The 27,664-nt window shown below is 39.8% G+C and overlaps 1 protein-coding gene across 2 annotated transcripts in view; it reads left to right on the top strand.

The window, feature by feature from the left end:
• The window catches only part of DPYD (dihydropyrimidine dehydrogenase), a 316,439-nt gene that overhangs the window by 186,217 nt on the left and 102,558 nt on the right, over nt 1–27,664 (top strand). For both annotated transcript variants that reach the window (XM_056497180.1, XM_056497181.1), the window contains exons 14-15: nt 5,101–5,265; nt 25,900–25,968. In XM_056497180.1, coding sequence (XP_056353155.1) covers nt 5,101–5,265; nt 25,900–25,968 — 234 coding nt within the window. The remainder of the gene's footprint in view (nt 1–5,100; nt 5,266–25,899; nt 25,969–27,664) is intronic.

Below are 27,664 nucleotides of genomic sequence, written 5' to 3' on the forward strand. Positions count from 1 at the left end.
TGTTTTATCCCCCCTTAGCATTTAAATTAACTGCAATTTTTGTAACTTTCCAGTTTTCTTTACTTTTGCCCCTCTTTTCCCCACAGCAACCCTGTCATTTCAAGTGTTCATTAACATACTTTTAGCAGAAATATTTTGAAAAAAAATTGGGCAGAAAAAGAATGTTTTGAGCTCTGCAAATCAATAGAAACACATCACAGCTTTGATATGAAAAATCATACAGATTTATTCTCTTGGTTCTTTTGATATTATTATATATCTTTTATTTGCCTAGTACAGCTACATCAACTGAATAGGCACGAGGTGTCACAACTCTTGGGAGACTGCTTTTCTGCAACTGGCCTCTTAACATGTTTTTCTCCCAATATGTATTTTTCCACCCCCCCTTTTTTTTTTTTTTTTTTAGTTTCTAGGAGACATTATTATGAAATAAAAAGTGAACTCAGTTAATGAAGAGCTGTCTTCTTGGTTCCCCTACAACAATAAGTCTGAGAGAGAGGTGAATGGCTTGATTAATTTCTATGTGTCATTAACTTCCATGCCCCCAGATGACAATGTTAATATTCACAATGTGAATTATTTCTGTGCTGCTTGGTTTAGGAGAAACACACAAAGGATGTACTTAATGCCCAGCAACCCTTTGGATGCCCTAAAACTTGAAATGCCCCTGCTGTCCTGCTTTCCTTGGTCATTATAGGCAGCATGGTTGAGATTTTACAATACAAAAATCTGTGGCAATTACCAGCTGCAAATATAGACAGTGTGAAGCAAAGCAAAATCCAGAATGACTAGTAAGGTATAGACTGATATATTGATACATGCCTAAATAAATTTAGCTGACTAAAAGCTGCTGAGTGTCTGGACTTTATCTTTAAAATGTTGTCTCAAATCTCCCAGCCCATTAGACTTAAGTAGTTTAGAATTCAATGATCTGATTGCAGAGTTCAGAGATTATTAGAGCAAATGGGGCCTGATCAATGCCTTGGGTCGTCTTTTCAGTGTGTTAATTAATTAATCAACAGGAACAGAAATATATGTGTAATGCAAATTAACTCAGTCTCAAGTTACTAGAATACCAGAATTGGTCATATGCAGAAGAGGGGAATCCAAAAGCAGCAGGATATTAGTGCTTTTATCTGTGTAACACCACTTTCTTTGGTGATATCCTGAGCTAGAGATATTTGCAGCATTAGTGTGATTATTTCTGCTGTGCTCTTCTGAAGAAATGAATAAGCTTTTGAGGAAATGGAAGAAATTCAGTATCTGAAATATTTATGATTCACGGTTGGCCCTTGATTCTATTTGCTGTCATTGTTTTTCTTAATTTACATTAACCCCCAAACCAGGTTCTTTTGCTGTAATCTAGTACCAAATACAGTTTCCCTGATCCCTAAGTCCACATTTAATTGCAATATTTCCCCATGAAGCAAAGTAATTTTATGTGGTATCTTCTGTTTTCTTTGACAATTATTTTTTCAGGTCTTTTTATTTTTCCCAACAGCTTTGTCTTTTAGTGTGGAAAGATATAAGCTTTGTTCTCTCCTAGTTACTCCATATTAAAAGTCTTCAGAGTACATGAAAATGCTGTGCTGATTTTGTCAAGGACTATATATTGCCTCCCTTGAATGAAGGAGGCAGATACTTGATTTGTTTTGGACATTGGAAGCATTCTTCTGTTCCTGTGTGTGAACTTCTCCTTCCACCTGCATGCAGGAACCAGACCAACTCATTGCTCAGGTCACCTCTCTGTGTAGAACCAATCAAGTTTTTAGGTTCAGACCCTAAAGCACTTCCTGTCAGTATTCTCACTTCAGTTTTTTGTGGCTTTTTATGCACACGGTAATTTTTAGCAACAAGAAAAGGGTTGTATACACAGTTGGGATAAAAGGAAAAAAATGAGGGTTCAGAAAAGAAAAGGAATTATCAGTGCCAGCTTTTGGTGTCACAATTCCTGCAAACTGGAAAAGTCAATGTTCAATTAGAGCTCCAGCAGGGGGTTTGTCACAAACCCCATGGACTGGACACAAGGGCTGCTTCAGCTGCTCTGCCATTACCTGCTGTTTTTGGAGACAGCAATGGCAATTGGCCAGCCACCAGAATTTCCTGTTTCAGTGAAACAACCTCTGGTACCGTGTAAAATTCATTCCTAAGACTGAGGGTAATGAAGTTGGCTAACCCAGCCCAGAGATGCTTGGTCCAACTCTTCCCTTGATCAGCTTTCTCACAGCCATGGCAGGGGACAGAAGAGAAGAGGTTGGTAAGGCAATTTCTGTGTAGGTATTTCACACTCAAAGAGACCATTTTCTATTCTGTCACTGGTGTGGTTTTATTTTGTATGTACATAGACAGATTCCTTGAATCATCACATAAGTTATAAATTCCATTTTGTTTCCATGAACTGTGAGTCTCCCTGTGCCTGGGGCTGTCATGTGCTAACAAGAGACAGGAGGAGTGCCAGAGTGTCAGTCATTACAGTCTCTTTCCATCTAGTTTACTCTTAACTAGGAGGGGCAAATGAGGAACAAGATCTTAAATAAGGACAGCATATCCCTCCCACATGGAACCAAGACAAAGAAGCCAGGTGGTAATGTTTGGATTTCAAAGCCAGGAAGGATTTTTAAGAGCAGAAATGGCTTGGTTAGAAAAGATAAAGTGATGCACGGACACACCAGAGGGGTCTTGTGGCACAGAGGCAGTGGGGAGGTGGTGGAAGCCTCTTCTTTTTCCTTGGAAGAAACAGATGTCTGTAATTCTGGGGAATGGGAGGGGAAAGTCCCTGAGCATCAAAGGGGATCTCACAAAATCTCAAAGAAAATTCAGCAGTGAGGAAACGTAGGCAGAGAGATGTACGTGTGTTTACTATTTCATATGGCTCTCTGCTTCTCTTGTGGTCATTATAGTGAAGAATGGCTTCACTTTTGAGACAGTGTGAAAAGTCTGTGCATTCCCTGATTCAACTGTGGGATCCTGGAGAGAGAAATTGTCACTGAGGTGTTGACTGTCACTGAGCTCTGGGAAAGACTGTGTCAAAGCTGTGGGGTGTCCACAGCACTTGCAGGGTCTAACCAGGGTCTCTCCTTTTAGAAGGGGGAAGAGGCTGCCTGGAGACCCCAGGCAGATAGGAAAACTGCAGAGTTTTTATGTGGAAGCAGACAGAGGCTCTTTGAGAGAGCCTCACTAGAGGTGTAATATCTCAGTGTTTGAATTCTTACCTGTAGTAAAAGGAAACTGAGTGGAAGAGCAGCAAGGCTTGCACATAGTGAGATAACAAGCAGCACCATTGGTGGCTCCAGGCATTATCTGGCAAACACATTCACAGAGGCCAGCTGCAAAATGGAAGTCAGGCCACGTACAGACCACATGATCATGATTTGCACTAAACCAGGAGTAATAATTCCCAGCAGCAGGCAGGCTGTGAGCTCCATCCCAGTAGCTCCATAGCTTGCTGCCCTGCAGCTGCCACCAGGGACTGGGGACACACTGCCAGTCCCTGGGCACCATGGCCAGGGAGAGCCAGCACATCTCTGGGATGCACTCACACAAGCTCCTCTGAGGCAATTTAAAAGGGCTGAAATGCTCAAGGGGATAATGTGGAGCAAACTGATGTAAATGGTGCCTCTGCATAAACTGCAATTTTTTGTAATTTGTTTAGGGAGCGAGGGGAGTGCATTTTGCTGTGTGGTTTTGGTTTGCATAAATTCAGAAAGTGCTCTGAATTTTTTTTTATGAAAATATAACTTAACTGTTGAGAGTGAGGTGAAGGTTTTGTGATGAAAGGAAAATAGCTTAATAGGAAAATGGGGGATTAATGTGGTGTCCATGTTCCAGATTTTCTACACGTGAAAATAGATGAACTGGTGAGATTATGTTGTATGTTTTTTACATATGTAAATGGACATATAACTATCTATCAATATAAAATATTAGTGCATATTTACTGTATAATAATTAATTCAGCTTTTTAAGCAAATTAAGATTGCCTCAAATTTACATACAATGTGAAGAAAAGTCCCTTTATCCTCTGTAACTGCAGCATTTGGCAGATTCAGGAATAAATAATCTTTTGTGGCAAGGGTATGCCTTATCAAACATATGCAGATCAGTGCTAATTAATGCTAATTAAGGTTTCCTGTCTATCTAGCTGGAAAAACGTCCAAATGTTATGAAATCCAGTTAGTATGCCTATTACCCTAATTGTTTTATATGGGATGGTTCTTAATTAAAATATGTAAATTTACCTGAATTGCTATATACTAATAGAGGTTCATGTTATCTCACTAAAAATGACAAGATGGTGAGGAGGGGTACTTAAACAAATAGTTCTGATACGTTTGTAAATAAATGACCTTTACTCAAAATTATTTTTAATTGGATATTGGCAAAAGGAACATTTTGCCATCTATGTTTCTCTTTAGTTTTAAATAACGTCAGAATTTCCAGTTCTTTGTTAATATAGATCTGGTGACACTGCGGCTTAATTAAGACTACTAAACAAGTCAACATTTTGTGTGTTTACTCTGTGTTTCAAAATTGTTTGCTAACCTCATGTTGACCTTCAGAAATGTCATACTTTACAATATTAATCTTTATTTTCACTGTTTTTTTGTTTTGCATTTCGATTTTTACCTCTTGTAACCGTAGGGTTTTATTAGTGAGGTTTGATGTCCTGGTGTGCAGCAGGGAGGCTGGAGAGCTGCACCCATGAGTGTAGGACATGGACTTGGAGCACCTTTGGGGCAGAGTTCCCGTGTCTGCTGGGACATGACTGAGGCCACACAGGTTTCTACACAGGGTCTTGTGTGCCCTCTGCCCAACACAGACACTGTTTGGATGATATCTTGTATGGCAGTTCATAAGTGTACAATTTTCTTTATAATTATCACGCCATTGCACACACAGAGCAAACATTTTTCTCCTCTGATGTAAAGAATTTAATTGGAGAACCTGCTAATTTAGAGAACTGCCCTATAGTTTTAGCTTTTGCCCATGATAGCAGACTTTTAAAACACTTGGTACATTTTAGCTTATGTTATATAATGTGCATCATCAACATAAACCTCACTTTGCAAAATCCATCTGAATATATTTCCTATTTTGCAGGATATTGTAACCAATGTTTCTCCAAGGATTGTGCGTGGGACTACTTCAGGCCCCCTGTATGGCCCAGGGCAAGGCTCCTTTCTAAACATTGAACTGATCAGTGAGAAAACAGCAGCATATTGGTGCAGAAGCATTACTGAACTGAAGGCTGACTTTCCAAACCATGTAAGTGCCACTTAGTCATAGATGTAACATACTTACTTGGAATCTCTTGTCTACAGGTCTGTGAAACCCACATATTTAGTATTTATTCAATAGAATGCAAATTGCTTTACTGACATACAGGTACATTGTTAAAAACCAGAAAAACCCATCCAAATAATATTTATGACAGAAAATTCTGTGAAATTGCTGTCATGCAGGACAGTCATGATTTTTTAGTTAGGCTGATGTTCACTTTCAAGGGAAAGTAAACATAATATCAAGGGAAATAGTTGATCCCAGTGTGGATGCTTGGCAGTTCTCTTGGGAAAAATTTTGTATTTAAGACCATATGTAATTTATAATAAGAATTGTTACTGTGAATCGAATTTGATCATAAGACTAATATATTTTCTTTTAATCCAAATGTGAAGGATGCTTATAGTATTTCTATAGGCAATTGAGTGCTCTTGGTGAAAAAACTCAATACTTAAAGTTAACTTCACTACAAGGACAGAGTTTTGTTAGAGCCTGTTTGGCTGTGGGGAATATCTGTCTCAAAGGTAATAATCACAGTTGGGAGCAATGACACCAGCTGGCTGGCATAAATGGTTTCCAGCTACTGTTCTTGTGCATAAGGACAACGAGGTACAAAGTAAAATTCTCCTCAATCATTATCTGGAATGGATAGAACTACACATCCCAGAGCCTGCATATCTTCTGTCTTGGAGTTATTACCTCCATGCTTCAGCTATGAGCAAAATCAGTGAACATTCCTGAATATATTATGGCATGAAGGTAATCGAGGTTTTTTTCTTATTCCTAGTTTTTAAATGTGCACATCAGCAAGTACAAAAGTGTTTAAACATTTCACATTGACAGTAAAAGTGCTGCATGTTTAGTATCCTACTTCCCTATGAATGGACTGTGTGTTTCTTTGCTGAGATTCTCATCACTTTATTTACTGTGACTGAGCTTCATCATAATGAAAACATGAATCAAAAGATAATATCCTATTCCCTGATTTGATTTTAACATCCTTTGTCAAAGTCCTGGATATTGCATGCAGGCAGACTGTTGGCCATTTCTGCTGTGGGAATGGTATCCCACTGCAGTCTTCACCAAAAATCCCTCACAGCACTTTATGCTTGAGATCAAACCATTCTCTTCTGTGAGGAAAAGCACTAGCAGCATTTCAAAAGGAAGTTTTGAATTTTCTGAGACCTAGTGTTGTGTGTGGGATGAAGAAGTCCCACTCTTTCAGAGTTCCTGGGGTGAACATCTTCTGATCATCCCTCATTATATGTGAGTTACTACTTTGAGAATGTGAATTCAGTTGCTGCATGTTGGCTGTGGCTGCTACTGTGGCATCTTTGAGGCTGGTAATGCCTGTGTGGGCAAGCAGCAGACCTTGGCATCGCTTACAGGGATTTTTAAAACATGCCTGTGAACTCATCTAAGAACTGTCATATCATTATAATGGTAAATTTGTTGCTAACTGAAAGCAGAATTTTGTTCACTGAGAAGTCTCTTGGTGCTTATTTTGTGATATTCTGTGTAATTACAGCTTGCAGAATTTTCTTCACCAAATGCTGTTCACTCCTCTAGAAAGGGTTTTTCAACATTGTGTGTTTTATTAAAACCACGACCAGTTTCTGAGAACTGTTTGTGTGAACTTAATTAACAGGCAAAGAATGACATTTTCTGCTCAAATGAAGGTCAAACAGATGAGGAAACAAGTGATTACAGTAAAAAAACTTACCTTACTTAAGCAAATTTTAAAAGCAAATCAAAACTTACACATAATTACTTTTGCTGTGAAATACAAGTAAGTTAGAGTAAGATTTATGTTACAGATGAGAAGGATATGAGCAAAATAGCCACCTCACTAGAAGGTGATCCCACAAAACATTCTGTTTCATGGCACTGGGAAGAAGCAAACCATACAGGGCAGCTAAATTCCCCAAGAGGCTAGGCTGTAAACTGAGTTTGCAATGGGCTGTGCAGAAGAGCACCACCAGTCCCAGCTCCCTGGGCAGTGTCACTGAACTGTGGCACGTTTCCTCTATGGATCAGGAGCTGGCCTCTCCCTTGTGTGCCTTCACCCCCTGCAGTGGGTGGCCTCATGCTTTGTCTCTTCTGTCTTCTGATTCTTGCTTGTAGCTGGCAAATATCTCTGACTGGCAGTCTTTCCCTTTCCCCTCTTCTATTAGCTTCTGCCTTTGACCCCAAATCCACTTCAAGTGGATGAGGGAATAGCTGCCACCACCAGGAACTTGCTTCAGTGCCACCAGCAGCAAATCAAATACTGTAAGGGTCCAAGCAGAGGAAAAAGCAGAACGTGTCTGGATTTTGTGTGTTACCTGGTAACCTATTATCAAAGCCTGCTTGCTGGGGTCAACCTACCACAGGTGGGAAATGCATAAACTTGTCAGTTCATGGCTAGGCCATAACTGGGACACACAGTGGTTAAAGTGCTTTAGTTAGTGGGGTAAAAGAATTAACACTAATGTCACAACAAGTCCCACTTTCATATTTCATTCACCAAGGACATACCTGATTATATGGTGTATTGGATGTACTTTTCAGCCAAAATGTGGCTGGAGAAATGACAGAGTATGGTACATTCAAGAAATTAGTTTACCTAAATATACAAATTTATGAACTCACCTAATATGAACAGGACAGAAAACTGTGTGGAAAAAAAAATCACTTTTACATCAGCCAGCATCTACAAAATTTAATCATTGGGGAGTGGCTGAGAAAGTTGGAAAAAAAAAGAGTTTGTAAAGCCTGGGAGGCAAACTTACTGCTAAAATTTTATATTCACATACTTGACAATAGCTACAATCTGGCCATTATTTGTGCTGGGAACAGTGAATACTGGTGGTGCAGTATGTCGTGGTGACCTGGTAAAGCAGGGAGCTGGAATCTCTATAGCATTTGCTGTGAGAAGAACAAGCTTGCAAAGATCAAGGTTTGAAAATAGTAAAATACTTCTCTGCAGAAAAATATGTACCGAGGTTTCACTGAGAAGTTCATGAACACAGTTGCCAAATTTTACTTCTATACCTTCCTATAACTGCTGCCCTGTACATGATAATAAAGTTAGCAAATCAATTACAAACCTCAATATGCAAATTAGTTAGGGTCTGGGTATGTGCAGGAGGTCACAGCAGTACAAATAAGGGCTTTGACAGGACACTTCATGAAATAGATTGCAGGGGAAATGTCATTCCCCTCCAGACTAAGAGAAGTCTATCACAAACCAGGCAAAAGTCTGAGAAATTTGTACCACAGAAGGAACTGGGATCTTGGAAGAAGATGCCAAATTTAATATTTTTTAATATTGCAATGTTATTATACTAAAGTCTTAAAAGTAAGTTTTTGGCCTCCTAGCTCAACACAAATGAGTTTGATCCCCTGCATGACTCTAGGGAATGTACATATGATACCAGATTGTCAGCTGTGACACTGAATCTGTGATTCAGATATCGGTGTCAGGACGCGTTGAGTTGAGAAACCTCTTCTGCTAGAAGCAGTAAGGACTCATGGACCCCCAAACTAAGCTGAAAACTCTTGTCTTAATGTTTGTTCTGCTGCTTGCAGAATGTTGCTGACAGTCTCTCTGACAGTTACTCAGCAGAGAGCAGCTTTTCAAGGCTGGAGCTGTTAAAGATGTATTTTTGTCCAACATTTTGTTCAGAATGTCCCAGGAACACCTGTTGGGAGTGTGCAAGAACAGATCACTGGATCCCAGGCTGGTAATGATCTTCTTTGTAGCATTGTAGGGGTTTTGTTGGGTTTTGATTTTTTGGATTTGTTTGGGATTTTTTTTCAATCTCATGGAATGGTTCAGTTAGTTTTTATATTTTTTTTTCTACAATAGAAGTATGAAATAAGGCTGCCAGTTTTGTTTGGATTTGGTCTTTGTGGGTTCTTGGATTGATTTTTTTTTTACATTTAGGAAACAAGCCCAGATTTGGTTTAATTCTACCCTGTGAGGATAGGAGAAGTTAAAGGGCTACAGAGGAAGAAAAATACCATCTTAACAGGCATATATGAGTGCATTGCTCCTACAAATAAATTTTGGTGCAGAAACATGCAAAGTTCAAAGAGATGAAGTTACAGGGTGAATAGAAATAAACTTGCAACACTTATTTGGATATTTTGCATGGGGAGGTTTAATTGATTTGCCAGTGTGATCCCTGAAGTGGTGTCCTACATACCAATCTTGTGTTGGACCAGCTCAGGTTTTAAAAACAGGTTTCATCTACAGAGTGGGAACAGATTTACCTTTTTATATAAACCTTTTTCCTCACTAAGTCTGCACTAATAGTAGACCCTGTAATCTGCTTATTGAGAGGAATTGACCAGAATATCTAAAATTGCTGTAGATCTCCTTCGAGGCTTAAAATTCAGGGATGTTAGGTGGAAAACTTGTTAAGAAACAGAGGACTCATAGGCTTCACAGCTTTACTGTGCAAAGGTCAAAGTTGGATTTCTCACTATAGGTATTAGGAATAACTTGTTTATTTTTGCAGGTATTATTATAGCTTTTGCTTTTAATGGGCGTTTAGAGGCCAGTGGGATGTTGTAGATAGTATTTGCATTTTGAGATGCCAGTCACAGACTTGCTCAGGTTATAAAAATCAATAGTTCTGCTCTTCCTAGGCCTAGGACAGATGGCTTTACCTTTCCATCACAGCAAAATGATACTTTGTACTCCAAATACCTACTGAGTTATATCTGCATGTGATAAATCTCATGCATCTGGACAAGCTCCGTGTCTATAATCTTGGAATAAAACATTTCTAAGCAATCAGGTAGGGCCATGCCCTCGTGGACCTCACTTGGTACCAACATCAGCCAGTGTAGAGTCATCCTGCTGGGGAGGAATCCTGTTGCATTCTCAGGCTTATAACAGGACTTTGCTCAAAGTGCAGGTGCTTTTCCACATGGACTGGAAAGGACAGAGCACCACAGAACCACAAGCTGGGCTGCCTAGAAGCCTGCACACTCCCAGAAGTGCAGAACAGCTACCTGGGTTGCTTTATCTGAATTTCAGGCCCACAAATCACATTTGAAAAGCTCCAGAAGTTGTTATTGCTGCAGCTTAAACTTCCCAAAGCCAGCCGTCATGGATGCTTGGTAGGAGGTGAAAAATCCCACACAGCAGTTGTTAAATGCACCATATGGAAAAGATCCCTTTCACTACAGAAAACTGGCAGTAGGCCCATTCCCTTAACATCAGAGGAAATCCTAGCTGAAAAAGGAAAGTGAGGTTGGAATAAGGCACTCACACTGATTGTCCAGGAGCTAAATCACTTGGCCCTAAAGAGTGTGGAGCATGAGAATTCCCAGTGACTGCTGGGGTGCCTAGAAAGGAGGAGATCTCAGAGCACATGACCACATTTACTTTTTCTCTTTGGCATTCACCACAAGAAAAAGGGAGGATGAAAAACAGTAAAGAAAAATGCTTCCTAGAGAAGGAAAAAAGCTGCCCTGAAAGAACAGCAGACACATTGACAACATATCTCTGCATGTTCCATGAAGCTTCCACTTTTCCCCCATCCTGAGGGTGTCCCCATTGCTCCTGATCCTGTTCAGCTCTTTGTGAGCCAGCAGGATGCATTTTCCCATGTTCAGTCTAAGGAGGAATTCAGCAAGAAGTCCATTTTACACTGAACAAAACCAGAGGCTAGTAACAGAAATATTGATGTATTACGTCTTCAAGATCTCATTTGCTTATAAGGAAGGAATTTCTTTTTTGGAAGGCTCTTCCACAGCACATAAAAACTGCTTAAGTCTCACATGACCTGAATATTGATAGGGATGGATCTGAGCTAAAAAATACTGTGGTGTAAATTGTCACTCCTTGAGGCTTAGGTGCTAGTAAAAAAAAAAGAAAAATACAGCAAAATTCTCATCTATCATCTCATCTACCAGCATGTTATGATAGTCATGTTGGTTGTAGCAAGCAGACCTGCTTCAAGCTTGAAAAGTAGCAGAGAAGTGATGTGGAGTCAAGGTAAAATCTCTTTCCTGGGAGAGATCTGGGGAACTACAGGCTTAAAATCTTTTATCCTTGTATGCAAATTGGTAAAAGCTGTTCTAAAAAATACAACTAGTAGAAAGAAAACAAACAAAAGAGTAAAATAGTATGTTATTGTAGTATATGTTATGCCTTAACAACAACAAAAAAATTCTTTGAGGACATCAAGAGAAATTCAGATGATAGAAGTGAGCTTGAGTTTCCAGAAGTACTTGGTAGGGTCCTTCATTGAGGAATTTGAAAGAAATTAACTTATCATAAGATTAGAGGAAGAAACCTACATGAATAAATAACCAGTTAAACATAGGAAACAATGTTAAGGAATAAATAGTCAATTTTCACAATGGATAGAGAGCTGCAGGAAAATACTTTAGGGATCTGTATTTGTTCTGTGCTATTTAAAATGTTTATTAACAGTCTGGAAAAAAGAGAGAATTTTAAGAAAGTAAACTGCTGATAATAGTATGTAATGCAGGGAGATAAAGATGAGAGCTGATATAAAGGTTTGTGAAGAATCTTCCACTGTTGATTGACTGGCCAATGAACTGCCAGGGGAAAAAAGTGAAAGTAGTATGCAGATAGGATAAACCAATAATAAATTTATATATACAGTGAGTGATTTTAAGCTAACTATACTAGGATTACAGTAAGAGAGCACTATGAAAATCACAGCTTAATGATGAATATCATTGAAATAAAGATTATCAAACACACAGTTTCTGGGAAAGGAAGAAAACAAAGCAGAACCCATCACTGTGTCAGCATGTTGACGATTTTTTTTTTCCCTTCACATTTTGAATACTCTTTGTGGTTCACATCTTTCTGGATTGGAACCAGGAGGGTGATAGGTGGAAGTGAGTGATAGGAGATGCTTCAGCACATGGCTCAGCAGCTGTGGGGCTCATACTCGTGGGGCATTGCCAGTCCCAGAGGCACAGGCAGGCTGAGAAAAACCTGCTGGAAAAACTATCTGAAAGCATCACCTCTGACTCAGGGAATTCTTGTGCCACAGGTTTCTTAAAAGATGGGCAAGCTTTTTAAGGCAATACTACTTGAGCTTGCCCTGGGGAGCTGCTGCTGGTGCACATGGGAGGAGGGGACTGAGCTGTGTGACCCATTCCTGGGGATTTACACTGTCAGTGCACAGAGGAGATCTTAGATTTGCACCCAGGATCAGAAGCCTTCTCTGCCTCCAGTCCTGTCTCAACCTTTGGACCATTGTTCCTGTATTACATTCTGACAACCTGATTAGCATGTTACTACATTACTTGAACTGAAGCTGAGATACAGATATATTTGTACTAGTCTGAAATGATGTGCTAAGGGGTTTGGAATTCAAATGCTACTTTCAATTTTCTTAGATCTGCTGCATTCCCAGAGGGTCACCTCAGACAATCCTACATATAGTACTGCAAGAAATTCTGCTAAAAATCTACCCAGAGTTTGTGTCTGATCATGCATGTTCAAATGACCATGCAGTGCATATCATAATGTTTCATCCCAACTGCACAATATTCACACTGGGCTGTTTTTTTTTTTTTTTTTTTTTTTTTATTCTAAATTTTTCAAAAATATAGTTATTAATCTGGCAGATAAGTGAAAACACATACTCTGGCCATCAATTTGAGAGAATTTTATTTTAGGAAAGCACGTATCTGTTGCTGGAAACCACAATTTGTAACTGAGAATAGGACCACATGGTAAGTTCAGTGAGATCTTTACAGTCAGTTTATGATTCAGATGTACATGTTTGTGATGACAAATTAGGACTTTGAGGAAAACTGTGAGAAGGTCTTTTATGTTTTGTACTTGGAAACTACTGCTTTGTTGAGAAACCTGTCAAACGAGTTTAGAGCAGAGCTGTGCTTTCTTCCTATGCATGTTATAAAGCCATGACTTATTTTGTTTGTTTTACTATCATGGCTGAGGTTTGAAAAATAGTGAGTAGTTCAGTATGGCAGAAGACTATTTATACATATGCTAAGAATATACTTTTGATTTATAAAGTGATTTATTGATCCCTGGAAAAAAAAGAGCAATTTTCGCAGTTCTGTGTGGACTATGAACACATCTTTAGAACTTTAGCCTTGGGGTAAGAAGTAGGAGAAAATTAAAGCAGTTTCTGAAATACTTCACCAACCATCTCCTAGAAAATGACCCAATCTGCTTGATTATTGGAAAAGACAAACTCCTTAATGGCTAACATCAGCTGAAGCTGCTTCAGGACGTGCTTTGGCAGTTTCTGCTAAAAATTCCTTTTCTGCAGAGACATGTGAGCGGTCATTAAGAGTATTGACAAAGGAAATGCCCTGAACATAAAGACAGTATGATTAAAAAGATATTTCTAGAATGTAATTCTGCTGACAGTGACATGAAGAGTTGCATATTTCTGTTCATCTTATTAAAGTGTGAACATGCAGACTAATATTTAGGGGGAAAAGACAATCTCTTAAAAATCCCAACTGTTTTCTCAGATTGGTGAGTTACTGTGTGTACAGTGGAGTGCTTCAGAATGATCTGTGTGATGTGGTTGGGTATCAGGACTGTAGGTTGTGGAAATGTCCTCCATAAACTGCAACAAAGGAAATGGCATTATGCTTTAAACCCCCTGTATGCTCAGATATCCGTTTTGCCCCCTCAGCCTGTGCTTAAAATAGCAATAAGAGCCTTGGTGCAGGGCATTTCCTGGAGATTAATAACTGGCCAGGGTTAATGGCCCTCAGCAGTGCCTCAGGCCATCAACTCCTCCCAGCCAGTCATTACTCCCTGGGAAATGCCCTTTTCTGGGTAGTTATTGTTTTAGAATTAAGATGTAGATGCCATTGGATGGAGATAAAATGACCTTGTGGCAGCCTTATAATATAAAATAAAGGCAAATTTTTGAAACTATTAAGAGTCAACAATCCATCCAAATGAAAACCTAAAGTTTGTAAAAATGACAGAATTCTGCTAGTCTGATTGCCTATGAAAAATATATATTCCCTAAATATGTCTTCCTAATTTCCATTTCATGTTTGTCATAGGCAATTGGCTGAATTATAGAATTTGATCTTTTAAAATGCACAGTACCTTTGACATTCATTTTACTGTCTGCAATACGATTTTAGTCTTTCATGAAGCACTGAACATATGTGATTTAGATAATTCTGCTTTTTTGTCTCTTATATTACAGTATTTATATTACAATATTTATATTACAATAATAATAGGGAAGTGATTGTATACCTGATCAAAGTAGTAAGTATGTGCTGTTCCTGTAGCCCATATTCGGGATGTTCTGTGATGTGGTTTACATTTTAGGCATTCTGCTAGAGCTCTAATGAAGAAAAATATGAAGGCTAGGTCTATATTTAAAAGGCTTGCTCACATACTTATGTAGGCTAGGAATACTAAAAATAAATGGCATCACTGCTGTCCTGGCAGAACCCAGTGTAGATGCAGTTATTCCACCAAAGTGTTTATTTCTGTTCGGCAGCGGGTGGGGCGTTTGCTGCTCTGAGCTGAGCTGTTGTAGGAGAGCTGGCTCTCTGCAGACTGTTGAGCTCAGGCAGAGAGGCAGAGGCACATGCTCCAATCTATCACAATTAGAGCCAGCTCCTCAGAGTGATTGACAGCAGCTGGACTATATCCCAGCCTCCTGTGCTTTCTGGGGAGGGGGGCTAGGCAAAGATCTCAAGTTCTGAGCAAAATGTGGGAATAAAGTGTTCCAAGATGTTTTTTCTTTTCTTTATCTACCAAGAGGAACATGTAGATGAGCAGAATTCTTAGTGGGCTCTGAACTGATCTTATTCTACACCCTCAATATTTCTAGTAGCTTCTAAACTTTTTATGCACATTGTGTTTAGGAACTATGGCCATAAACTTTTACTAAACTTCTCATATCTGTCACAAATCCATATTTTAGATCTCAATTTACCCTGTTTCATATTTTAATTCTTTTGTTTGTTTGTTCTGGGTTTTTTGGTTGGCGTTGGTTTTGGTTTTCGTTTTTTGTGGGGTTTTTTTTTGTTGATTTTTTTTTTTTTTTGTTTGTTTGTTGTTCTTATGAAGTGTGCTAAAAATGCAAAATGAGGTGGCCAGCAGGATGCAAAAAACAATCTTGTTCTCTTCATATGGCCTTAGTCTAATACACAGTTGTGTGAATGTGGACATGCCAACCAACTACCACAGGATAGCAAATTGCTAAAAAGTGTGTCAGTGAGGTAACTACCCCTATTGGGAACTTGCAGCAAATACAGGCTGATTCAAGTTAATATGAATTTCTTCAATTTTGGACACAGCAAACCAGCCTTACCTCCTGTTCTATGGGATTTGGAAGAGCACTAGAGCAGCCACTGGCTGCAGGTGTGCCCATGGGTGGTAGCTCATAAATCAGCAGTCAGATGTTTCTGTGTTGAAAACTTGAATGGAGATGGTCTTCTGAGTGTTGAAGGAAATGTGTGACAGTAAGTACTTATTTACTGAGCACTTAAACCAAGTAAATATTTTAAAGGAGACTTAAATACATCCTCTGTTGTGAGGGAGGTAGGTTAAATGTAAACTAAGAAACCAACAGAGTGCTTTTCTCTCCTGTTTCCTGCCACTACACTTCCCAGTCTCACAAATGTCAGGAATAATTCCTTTTCACTTGTTATTTTTACATTGTCTCGCATTTTTAAGTGCAGGGTTCCTAATCTGTTTCAAATTTAATTTTCTTTTGCTTCCTTTTTTTTTTTTTTTAATATAAAATTGTAGTTACGTTGATTTTTCTGTCTATCCATAATAGCTAATTTAAGTCTTATGTTTGGAAAAAAATATATTGAAGCTCTAGTCCTAAATTTCAGGGCAGCATTTATAAAAATCTGCTTCATTTTTCTTGCAGTGTAACATGATAGATGTATTCTTAGCTACACCATTCTTGGCCACCTAGCCATTTCTGTTTTGCTATATAACTGTATTAAAATCTGAATATGCTCATGGAATGTTTCATTTAAGTTATATACAGCTCAGATGAGAGTATCTCAATTTTGTAGGTACCCCAAATTCTTACCTGTGTGCAGTGTGTGAATCTTAAAGCAAAGGGTGAGCATTAAAAATGTATGTGTGTTATATTTGCATTCTCTCAATGTACTGTCAGCATGCCTCTGGTTCCCAGTAGGACTTTTGCCTTTGATTCTGCCAAAGGCATCCACACTTCACATGATTTGTTTTCACTTTATCTTTTTGGGAACACACGTACTCACAGCTGGGTCATTGATAAAAATCTCACCAACATTAGGTCTTCCAGTGCTTTAATTTCAATGAGGGCTATAAGGCTGTAGAAAATTCAATGCATTTTAATTTTAAAATGTCCAATCACACAGCAGTATGCTGAACAAGTTAGGTAGTAATTTTATTAAACTTCCAGATATACAGTGAAAATAGTAAGGCCTCTTCCAGTTTCTCAGCATCTTCACATGAGCTTCCCTAAAATATGAAGAGGTGGGTTGAACTTAGATTAGTCAGAAGGTAACTGCCAACTTACAGCCCTTAATTTTGGATCTTCTTTGCTGCTGGAGCGTAGCCTAAAAACTACATGGGTCATCAGACATAACAGCTAGCTACTTAAGTAAATTCTAATGCCTGCATAGGGAAAAGAAGCTACCCACTCGTGAGATCTATGTGATCATATCACAGATGGGAGCACTGCAGACCTGCCATCAGGAGGGTCAGGGCACCGTGGCACTGTTGTGCTGAATTTTTGGCCTGGCTGGGAAATACCAGGGGATGGTAGGAAAGTTGTATGAAGAGATCAACAGAAAACATGGATTTTCATCTTCACTTCTTGAAAAGTTCTGTGCCTGACAGAAAGTAGAATTTCTTTCTTTGCTAATGGACTATTATAATTTTCACTATAGAAATACTTATATAAGAAACATTTTTTTTTTTTTTCCAAATGAAAGGTTCTGGTGGGCATGGATCCCACTGGTCTTGCTTTGGCCATTTTGAAGATACCATTTTAGCCCTGTGAACATTTGCAGATTATCTCTGATCATGAGATGAGCCTGCCCCATTGATCAGGACTGTGAAGAAGCTCTCCTTTTTGTGAAGGCCCATACCTGGACAGATATCTAGGGAAATAGTATTCATGTACTGTTTATATACAGTATTTAAATACAAATAGTATTTAGGGACAATGCAGCTGGCATTGAAAGCCATCATAACTTCCTGAAGACAGGATGAGCCTTATAGCCTGTTCCTACACTTCATAACTACCACACCCTCACCTCTCAGAGCAGCCTAACTGAAGAGTGGTTTGTGCAAAATTATCAGGTAAATTATCACTGATTTTCAGTATATCACTATGAGGATAATGGAGCACAGAGGGAGAGTGGGTAAGTTGTGGAGGATGCAACCTGGCTGACAAAATCATTTAGTCCTTCCAAGCATCCCTCTGGCACCAGCAATGTCACATGATGAAGTAGATCACAGGGCTCTGAAGTGTAAAAAGGGAGGGGTTTTTCTCTGCTCTCTGAGTCACAATTTTCTCCTCTACCAGCACTGATACTGCTAGCTTTCTTGAGCCTTCAAAATCCAAGGAAGTGAATTAAAAGAAGCCCTGGGGGGTGATGGAACAAGAGAAGAGATAGGATGGACTTCTCAGAGATGCAAAGAGACAGATTTGACCTGGGGAATTGCTAGCTGGCAGAATGCTGGGGTTAGGAAACTGTGATGAAGTTATTAATTCTGTATTTTGTCTCTTTATATTTTCTGCTGAATTTGTTTTCTAATAAGTTAAGCAGCCTTGCTGCTAAGTACTAGGGGAAATACATCTGTGTATATCTAGAATCAGCCCAGGTCTGGAAGGGCTCTTAGGGTTCCTTTCAGTCAGCAGCTGCTCGTTCCCTCGGTGGGAGCAGCTTACATGCCTTGAACATCTTTGTCTCCATTGGCTTCCCCTCTCAGAGGGGCACCCTGCAGAGCCATTGTGAGAATAAAGAGCAACAATTAGCGAGGTGCTCAAAGGGCTGTGGTTAAAGGGACTGTGTGTATCTAGGCAGAGAATTTGATAAGAGAAAAAATTTGTGAAGGTGGAGGAAAAAATTCACAAATTTGTGTAGCCTTTGGCAGCCTTGTTTTCCTTACGTGGTTTGAGAATCAATAGTGTGTCAGCACCCTGGTGAAAAGCTTTTGCTACAGGTCATAGCATGTGTCTGAAATATCATAGAATTAGATATATCCTTTTGCTTTTAGCTTCTCCAATAATGTATTGGCCTCCTCTGCTTTCTCTTTATATTAAATCAGAGTGGAAAGCACAGAAATACAGCAGGGGCATACCAATTCCACAAGGGCTTGCAGGCATTGTTAGAAAGAAGTACTGCCAAAAATTAGTGTGTGTCTTCACTCTTCTCTGGATTCAGCCTTTATTTTCATGCACTCATGTATTTGTTTTCACTCATTACCAAAGAGACTAAAGATTGAATTAGGATAGGTTTCCTATGATCCCAGAGATCCTATCAAATTTCCAGGGAAGTCTTTATCCACGTAGGTAATTTTCAATGTAATTTGAAGGGTTTACCTGGAGTACTGAAATTTTCAACAGTCTATCATAAAATGGACACACTTCTTCTAGTCATGTTAAATATTTGAGTTTCCCTGAAGTGCTCTATACAGCTGCTATATTCTCTTTCATTGTCCATACATTTTGGGGAACTCTTATTCCATGGTTCCCTTTTCACTGTTCAGAAGTTACTACATCTTAGAGTGCCCTGAGTCATGAGAGATGCATCTGATCTTTTTTTCTTTTTGACCATTCCCTTTTTTTTGCCGTTGCATTGTGAATTAGCAGGACTCTCATTATGTCAGCTTTTCATGGATGCACATTTTCCCTTTCTGTGCCTGTACATTTCTGTGTAAGCAGGGCCAAGGGCATGGTATCTCCCCTGCTGCCCTGGTGGTGCTGATGTGGTGCTGAGTCTGACGTGGTAGAGGGGCACTTACAAAACCAAGTGATTCCCTCGTTTTTCTACAGGTGCAGCAAGTTCTAAAGTGCAACCTGTTTAGCTTTCTGCTCCCATCAAAGACATGATGTTGTTATTTTACAAAGAAAAATGTTCATTCATAACCTTTGGGTTTTCTTTGTCTGAGGGTGTCAGAACCTAACAACTCTAGGTGTGATTTTGAAGTTGTAGCCCAGTGTACTCACTGAAATCCATCAAATAATCCCATTAAATAGGTGGATCTCATTAATAGAAGCAGAGTCATCGTGTAAAAATAACTGCCTTTAAAAATAAGCATCTCCATTTCGCCTGGGATTAGTGTCTTTGGTGGTTTCTGCTCATACTGACTTTTAATAATGTAATACATAGAGCAAATAATAGCATTTTTTAACTTTTACATCACCTTTCTAGACTAAATTTTGTGCTGATAATTTTTGGCCTGTTTTTGTGTTGCTGTGTTGTATCTATCTTCCTGTTCCTTTAAAAAACAAAGAGATCTCACTATAAAGTAACAAGGTACAGAAAATGCTTTATTCAGACGGTTTGCTACAGCTGAATAGTAAACATACTGATATCTCCTACTTGTCTTATTTTCATATACTCAAATATATGTATTTGAAGTGCAAGTGAATGAGGAAAACAATGGATGGTTAGATTGTTAAATTATTTACTGGAGAGTAAATTCCCTGAAAAAAGAAGAGAGACAAGAAACAGAATTGCAGGTCAGCAGTGTCAAGACATTCTGCATTGCTTGTCCTTATCATCATGCAGAATCTTTTTATTAAGGTAGTGCAGAAAGAATAGATTTATGGACTGAAGGTACAATGTTTCATATGTCCATATCCATCTAGATTGACAGTTCCTACCTACATGAATTTCCCAGGAGAGACAGTGTTACTGGTGTCAGTGGATGGCATCATTTACTTCAGTGTTCCATTATTAAATTGATAACAAGATAATTCCTCTGCTTCTCAGAGACATGACAGGTTTTACAATTGTTAACTTTCTTATTGCATGGGATTTGATGTTCTAGGTAGTTTTTAATAAGGAGCTTATTTTTATTTCAGTTCTGCAACAAATCAAAATTTACAAGAATGTACAGAAAAAGAGAAACCAGGCTGAGTGTACAAGGCATCAAAATCAGGCTGGTTTCCAGAGGGTTATTTTTATAGCAGCAAATGTTTGTGCTCACATTGTTTTTCAGTACTGCACATTTGAGTGTATTTGTACAGTACAGAATGTTTGCTGTGCTCATACTCTTGTCTTGTACAGTGGGTGTTAAAAATGTTCTGTACATTGGTAATTCTGGTACTATTTTTTTTTTTTTTTTTTGGGAGGGGGGGGATCATTTCATCAGCCAGTGACCATTCTGAAAAGGAGAGGGTAGCCACAGGTGACAGTGAATAGCAAAAAGAGGAACTTTTCTGCTGGCTCAATGTGGCACAGCTGGGACTGCTCCTGAATCTGAGGCTGTGTGAGAGGCAGGGTTAGAGAGGAAGGCTATTCTACTACTACTAGTACTACTGAGTGTAGGTACCCCTCACTGACAGATGTGGGTCTAATGCTGTGAAACAGTGATGCAGCTGCCAAGAAGTGTGTTTGTGGAGATGAAGGTGCCTTTTCCACTCATGAGCGGTGAACTGAACATCTCATTTTTGCCATTGCTCTAGAAAGATTGTATCATCACTGCTAAACTCCTTCTTACTAAAGGAGCAGGAATTTTGATTTAAAATGTTTGAGTTTGTTCAGACTAGGCAGGTCATGTGGCAAGGCTGTACTGTGTTGTTTTAGAGGAAAAAACGTGTCTTGAAAGGAAGTTTCAGGTCTTTCCATCTGATCCAAACAGACCTTTTGAAGTTTAGCTTGATCAACAGTATTTCTATGGGTATTGAAATCTGGTTCTTAATAAAGTCCTCAATCTCTGCACCCCCTCTTTACATGCCTATTACCCTGTTCCTTATCTCTGTTTCCCAAACAAATAGCAAACTCAGTCCTTCAGCCTTCTTGAAAGCTTCTCTTGATTTTACAGCTTCCAGGGGAGCAGTCTTTAAAGATGATACTAAGAATACTAAGAATCTCTTTCTATTTTTGCAAGGACTGTGCACTTAAAAAGTAAAATACTGTAGATTTTTGTCACTGTTTGAGAAATCAGAGAGGGGTGCATGTGGCCAGCAGCAGTGTCTAAACAGAGCATCTATGGACATGATGCAGAGCTGCCCTCAAGTCTGGTGAAGCAGTAAGAGAAGGGGCAGGCGGGGAAGAGCAAGCAGAAATTTTGGTGGCTGGATTTCCTGAAGTGCAGGGAGATTATGTAGAGGTCTGGAAGAGTAGGTTTAGAACAGATATAGGCTCTGGCCAGTGTGAGGTGGCCAAAATAAATATGGTTATCACCGGCATGAAGATCGAGGATTATTATTTCATTCATATGTTGAGAATTTTTCTTAAATTTGCAGGAATTGACAGTGTTCACATTTAAATCCAGACCAGTGAGACTTTTTTTTCAGACTGTTTGAGTGTACTGAAACTCCCTTACTCCCTGCAGAGCAGTGCAGGACAAATGGTAATTGTCAATGTAGAGTTTTACTGCTCTCTGCCTTTAAATAGATGTGACCCAAACTAGACCCTGTTGGGTTTTTTATCTCCTTCTTTTTGTTTTTAAACTTCTTGCAGTGAATTCTGTGTGCTAGGAAGAAAGATCACTTGAAAATGTACACAGTGGCATACCTCATCCTTATTATTTCTTTTCATTCTATTGCATTCATGAGACGTCCACATAGAGATAATGGATGAGAAAAAAATACATTCACAAGGGAAATATATTCTAGTTTAAGCTTCCAGGGGATTATTATAAACAGGGAGAAAAATATTTTAAGGATTATGAGAAGTACCTTGTCAGTGTTCTTTTAAGTAGAACAACTACTAATGCATTAGTCACAGAATTGTGTGAAATGTAGCTTTTTACTGCTTTAGCTACAGTATATTCATCTTATAATGGTGTCCTAACTAGTACATTACATACCCTCCCCTGCCCACCTCCCTTCCCTCCAACAAAAAACAAGTTTTATTGTGGACCTTTTTGTTCCAGGAGCGATCAGGAAAATGCTGAACACAGAACAGTGTGTGATGCTGCAAACGTGCATCTGTCCCTTTATAGCGTTTGGAGAATTGTCAGCCACGCAGAGCGGTGCCAGGGCACAAAGCCCTGTCGGTGTCACCGTGGTGGCTGGAGGGACAGTCTGCAGGGTGCAGTGCCCCGGGGCATCCCCAGGACAGGCAAAATAGCAGCTTGGCTGCGGGAGGAGCGAGCAGCACTGCCAGCCGTGATCCAGGTCCCACCGTGCCTCAATCATGCACAGTGTGCAGGCTGCCCACACTCGAGCTGTGACAAAGCTGCAATTTAGTCAACCCTCATTTACCACTTACTGCACCTGAGCAGCAGCTTCGCTGTGAGATCTGTCAGGAGTAAGCTGGGAGCGTGGTGCAGCTCACTCTTGTGGCTCAAACCACTGTGATTAACTCATGCCAGGCTGCCACTGAGAACTGCAGGAATCAAAAGGAAGGATGTGCTCCCTTCAGGTGCACCTGGGCTGGGCCATGTGCTGGACTTTCATGAGATATTAAATTTGCAGGGTTGGTAATGTGGTACATGAAGGCACTGAAAAAATGAGTGAGAAGAGACTAAGGAGCCGAAATGTTCTCATTTATTACTTTCCAATAAAACCTCTGCCGTTTATCACTTGTAATTCTTACTTTGTTCCTGCTATTCTCTTTTAGGTAGTAGGAGATAATAGTCTATATTTTCTTTTTAAACTTCCATGTGTGATTTTAGGAGTAGATCCAAACCTCGGGCATCACAGATAGTTCCCCTAAATGTTCACACATGACAGGGATTATTTCTTTTTCGTGGGCACTTATTCCAAATGAAAAGACTGTAAAGGTGTTTTGGGGAAGAACAGTCACTTGAGAAAGGGCAGTTCTGTTAGCACAGAGTGCTGGGGGATATTCTTCCACCTAAGAAATAAGTTTATTTTCAAGTTATAAGAGAACACTGGGGGGGGATAAAACAATAAAATCCCTACTATTTTTAAATTTTCATTATTCCCTCTGAGATCATGGCTTTCCTCTGAACAGTCATGGCAGAAATGTAGTTTTTGTTTTCAATTATTTTTGTTATTGTAAACCACTGCTTCTGTCCAAAAGTATGGGCTTAATTTTAAATATGAATCCTAAAACTAATAAATATTTAATAAACATGTTGTCTTAATTAGCAGCTCTTTGAAACATCACAGATCATGTTCCTCCTCTTTTTTACACTCCCAGCAGAATTTTCAAGTTTCATTAGTAACACTTGATGTAACTTAACTCAACTACTTATGAATCTAGTCAGCCACCCTTGTTGTCTCAGAACTTCCCCCACTGAAAAATTTGGTTTCTTTTAAAGCTCAATTGTGCAGATTTCTGATGTACTTTGGATTGTGACTGCAACTGTGAAAATCCTTATCATGTTGTCAGTGTCTGAGCTGCTGGGTTGTTTTTTTGCTGTAGTTAGTTTATAAAAAGCATGAATTTGACAAGATATGGTTTCTAGATAAATTCCAGTTGCTTTAAATTTTTCTCCTATATAATTTCTTAGACAGATTTGTCACTATTTTTGCTTTTAAAAATTAAAGTAATTTAAAAGAGATTTCTGTTTATTTCCAGAGCCCTCAGTTTATCTTGAATATTTAACTGGGACATAGAGCAGATGTTGTTTCATTAACATTTGACCCATATATCTATATAAGATTTTTGCCAGTTTAAAAAATATATGGTATAGCAGAGAGACTCTTTTTCCCTGTTAGAGGGGAATGAAAGCATGGGCAGTAATAATTGTGTGTGTTTAATGAAGAGTTTGGTCTCATATTTATGCCAGAGGTGAGCACAAATGGGCACCTGCAGGCAAGGCAGGCACTTCATCACACAGGTCCCTTCTCACCAGGCTGCCATCCTGCAAACAGCAGCCAGAAGGGTGGGTGGGTTCATTGTAGAGACCCATCAGAGCAAAATAATGGAAATAATGATGATGGTATGTGGTATTGTCCTTTTAAATTAATAGAATATAAGCTCACCATGTCCAATTTTCTCCATACCTGCCTTACTTTTCAAAGGGTGTTTCCCTCCCTTCTGAAGATGCTAAATACCTCCTCCTTCTTATGGAGATAATTTGGGGTTTACAAGTTTTCAGCCATTGTGTGTGTTGGACAATTTTTCTACACCATGCTTTTCTGTATTTGTTTGAAATGAATGAGTCATTAACCCTCAGCATTATGGGAAAGTTCAAGAGAAGTGTTAAAATGAGGGGGTGACAGATTAAGCCAACCCTAGTATTAATGAGACAGTAAAACTTATTTGGAAAACAAAAAGATTAAAATCAAATGTCACATTACCTGTCAATCAAACTTTCATGTGAAAGTTTCGTGTAAGAGGGCCAAATAAACAAGAGCATGGCCAGATGCTTCTCTATTCTCCTCTCCTAGTGTTTGCTTTGAACACAGAGTGAGCTGGTACACTTCTGCTAAGTTCTATGATATCTTTTCTGATTTAACCTTTTAGCTGCTGCAATACAGTTTTCTGCCACGTTTTTTCTTCCTAACATCATCCTCCTAAGAAGCCCTTCATGCAGGAGCTCCTGGGCAGATTTCTCTGCTTATCTTACCACAAATGTATCAACTGAAGGATTTCAATCTTTGGGTCCAGAAAGAATGATTTTATTTTTGTCTTAAATAGAAATTAGCACAGTGACTTGAACTGGGCATTGACCAGAGGAGTAGTTAACTTTCCTTTAACAGTAATTAAATAGCACTGTATGCAGCAGGTAAGTTGTGTGTCTGGGTACCCCCTCACACCCCAAAGAATCCTATTAGAACTTACTTTACCTAAAAACATGAACCTTAAGAAATATTTTAGAGGGAGCAGCAGCTAGAGGCAGAACCCAGACTTGAAAGGTGCTCAGTGTAATGAGAAGGAAAGGCAATTACACAGAACAGCTCTGGGGAACTGGGGCCAGCTAGTGAGGAGGAAATAAAATCTGCATCGTGGGGTAACGAAAGCTGGAGGTTCCCTGGGCCATTCTCCCACATCCTAAAACTCTCTCCACTTTTGCTGCCTCTGGCTGTCTGTCACTGTCCTGAAGTTTCATGGTAAGAGACTCCAGCCTGGATTTGGTGTATCCTGGGTTCCTGAAGGCAGCTGGAGTGTTGTGTTCATACAGTGCCACATTAGAATGTAAACTCATGCACTGATGTCTTACCTACCTCTAAACAGTCAAAATGTTTCTGTCATTTGTATTAATAGTGAATAACAACTTCATTCCTCAGACCTCATGAGCAAGGATGTCTGACAGTTTCCTGCTTGGCTCTGTGTGTGGGACAGACTTGTTCTCACTCCATCACATGGCACAGATGCACATGGACAGACCTTCTTTAAAAGCCAGGGATATAATGATGGGTTTGTTCCCTGTTTCTTGTCCCCAGTGAAGTCTGCAGCTCTACTTCACTCTCCAGCTCCTGGCAGACAGCTGGTAGTTCCCAAATGCAGGCTGTACAGTTCATGTCTGGAGTCACAGCAGTGTACAGTGTTACAATAATGTGTGTATGCTCTTTCCAGGTTCTGATTGCCAGCATCATGTGCACCTATAACAAGGAAGACTGGACTAAACTTTCAAAAATGGCTGAGGTAATGGTTTCCTAAATGTGCTTTCACTTTTTTTTTAAATTTCTTGGAAACAAGAGCTGCAGTAAGGAATTTCTTGAAAGAAATAGATTCAAAGTGAAAAATGAGAATTTAAAACTGGTCCATTATAATTTGTTTATTCTGTGTTTTCACACAGAATAAACCCTAACCCTAACCCTAACGTAACCCCCCAACCCCTAACCCTAACCCTAACCCTAACCCTAACCTGCTGCCCAGGGTGGGAGACCACGCCCACTGATTATAAGGCCACGCCCCTTGCGGAGAGACCACGCCCACTGATTATGAGATCACGCCCCCTTAAGGAGAGGTCACGCCCACCGGGCATGAGACCACGCCCCTTACTGAGAAGCCACGCCCCCAGGGCAGGCAGCAGTTGAAAATTTCAGGCTCCTGGGGGGGTAAAGATTTTATTTAAATGTTTAAAAGTTTTTAATTTTATTTTTTTTTTTAATTTACTCCCAGGGATTCTGAAATTTTCTGCTGCTGTTTGAAACAGCCAATATTGCCCTCTCCTGCAGCTGTGGCAGCTTCCCTCCTTCCTTCAGCCTTGCCCTGGCTTCTGAGGGGCCAGAGGCACCACACAACCCCAAAGTATCAGCACTCACACCCTCTGCTAGTATGGACATCTTCATGGTCCATCTTTGGCCAAACTAAACCCCAGGATGGTTTTGCTTTCCTGACAGACTTGGCCAATTTCATTCCCTTATCGAGGCAGCAGACCCTGTATAGCTCAGGGGTCAGAGCCCCTCTGGCACACAAACCTGACAGAAGATTGGAGGGGAGAATCCAAGAGCTAATTGAAATCCCAGCTATGCAGTGAAGGCCTGCTTTGGCAGGTTCCTTGTGGCTTTTGGGGCACAAGAAAGGCCTTTAGACCAGAAAAACATACGTGAAAACCCCACACCGAGCACTTGGCTTAAAAGGTGTTGCACTTAATGTTACAGACACAGAATTGCTTTGGGATTCGGCATTTCCTGCACCCACACAAACACATTAAAAGAATTAAGTACAGAGTCCTGAAGCTCAGTTCTTCCAATCCTGTTTTGGTGGTGTCACTTGACATACCAAAATCCACAGCAATACTTCAAAAAATGAAAAGCAACTTGCCCCCTCCCCCTTTTTAAGCTTCCAGTTTAAGAGTCCTTTTAAGAACGGGTTAACGAAGAAGAAGAAAAACCCAAGACCTACTATCAGCTAGTGTGCCAACCACCTGTTTTCCACAGATTTTCATTACACCTGATGGCTTCTCTAAGAGAATAAATTTGTACCCCCAGCCAGCAGGGACAGGTATTTCTGAGCCCATACCTTGCAGGTAAAGGGTCAGAGGAGGAGTGGCACACAGGGATTCAAAAGAGCCCAAGAGAGGTTCAAGTTCACTGTATTTAGGCACCATTATTTGAAACCACAGTGCCCTGCAGCTGCCCCAAGCCAGGAGTTCACAGAAACAAAACCAGCTCCTCCTCCTGCCTCATCTTCTGCCTTCTCTCACCAAGGGAGAATCACATCATGCAAAGGAAAATAGAGAAGATGGTAACACCAGTCCAGTGCCCCAGCATGGCTGGCACCAGGGTTCATTCCCTCCTCTGGCTGATGGACCTTAAACCCAGCTGCTGTGGGATTTAAGGAGCAAAGCCCAGCTTTGCCACTTGCTGTTCCACTCCCTCCCAGGTTTGCAGAG

Source organism: Oenanthe melanoleuca, chromosome 8 (assembly GCF_029582105.1).
Source record: "Oenanthe melanoleuca isolate GR-GAL-2019-014 chromosome 8, OMel1.0, whole genome shotgun sequence".
Lineage (NCBI taxonomy): Eukaryota > Metazoa > Chordata > Aves > Passeriformes > Muscicapidae > Oenanthe > Oenanthe melanoleuca.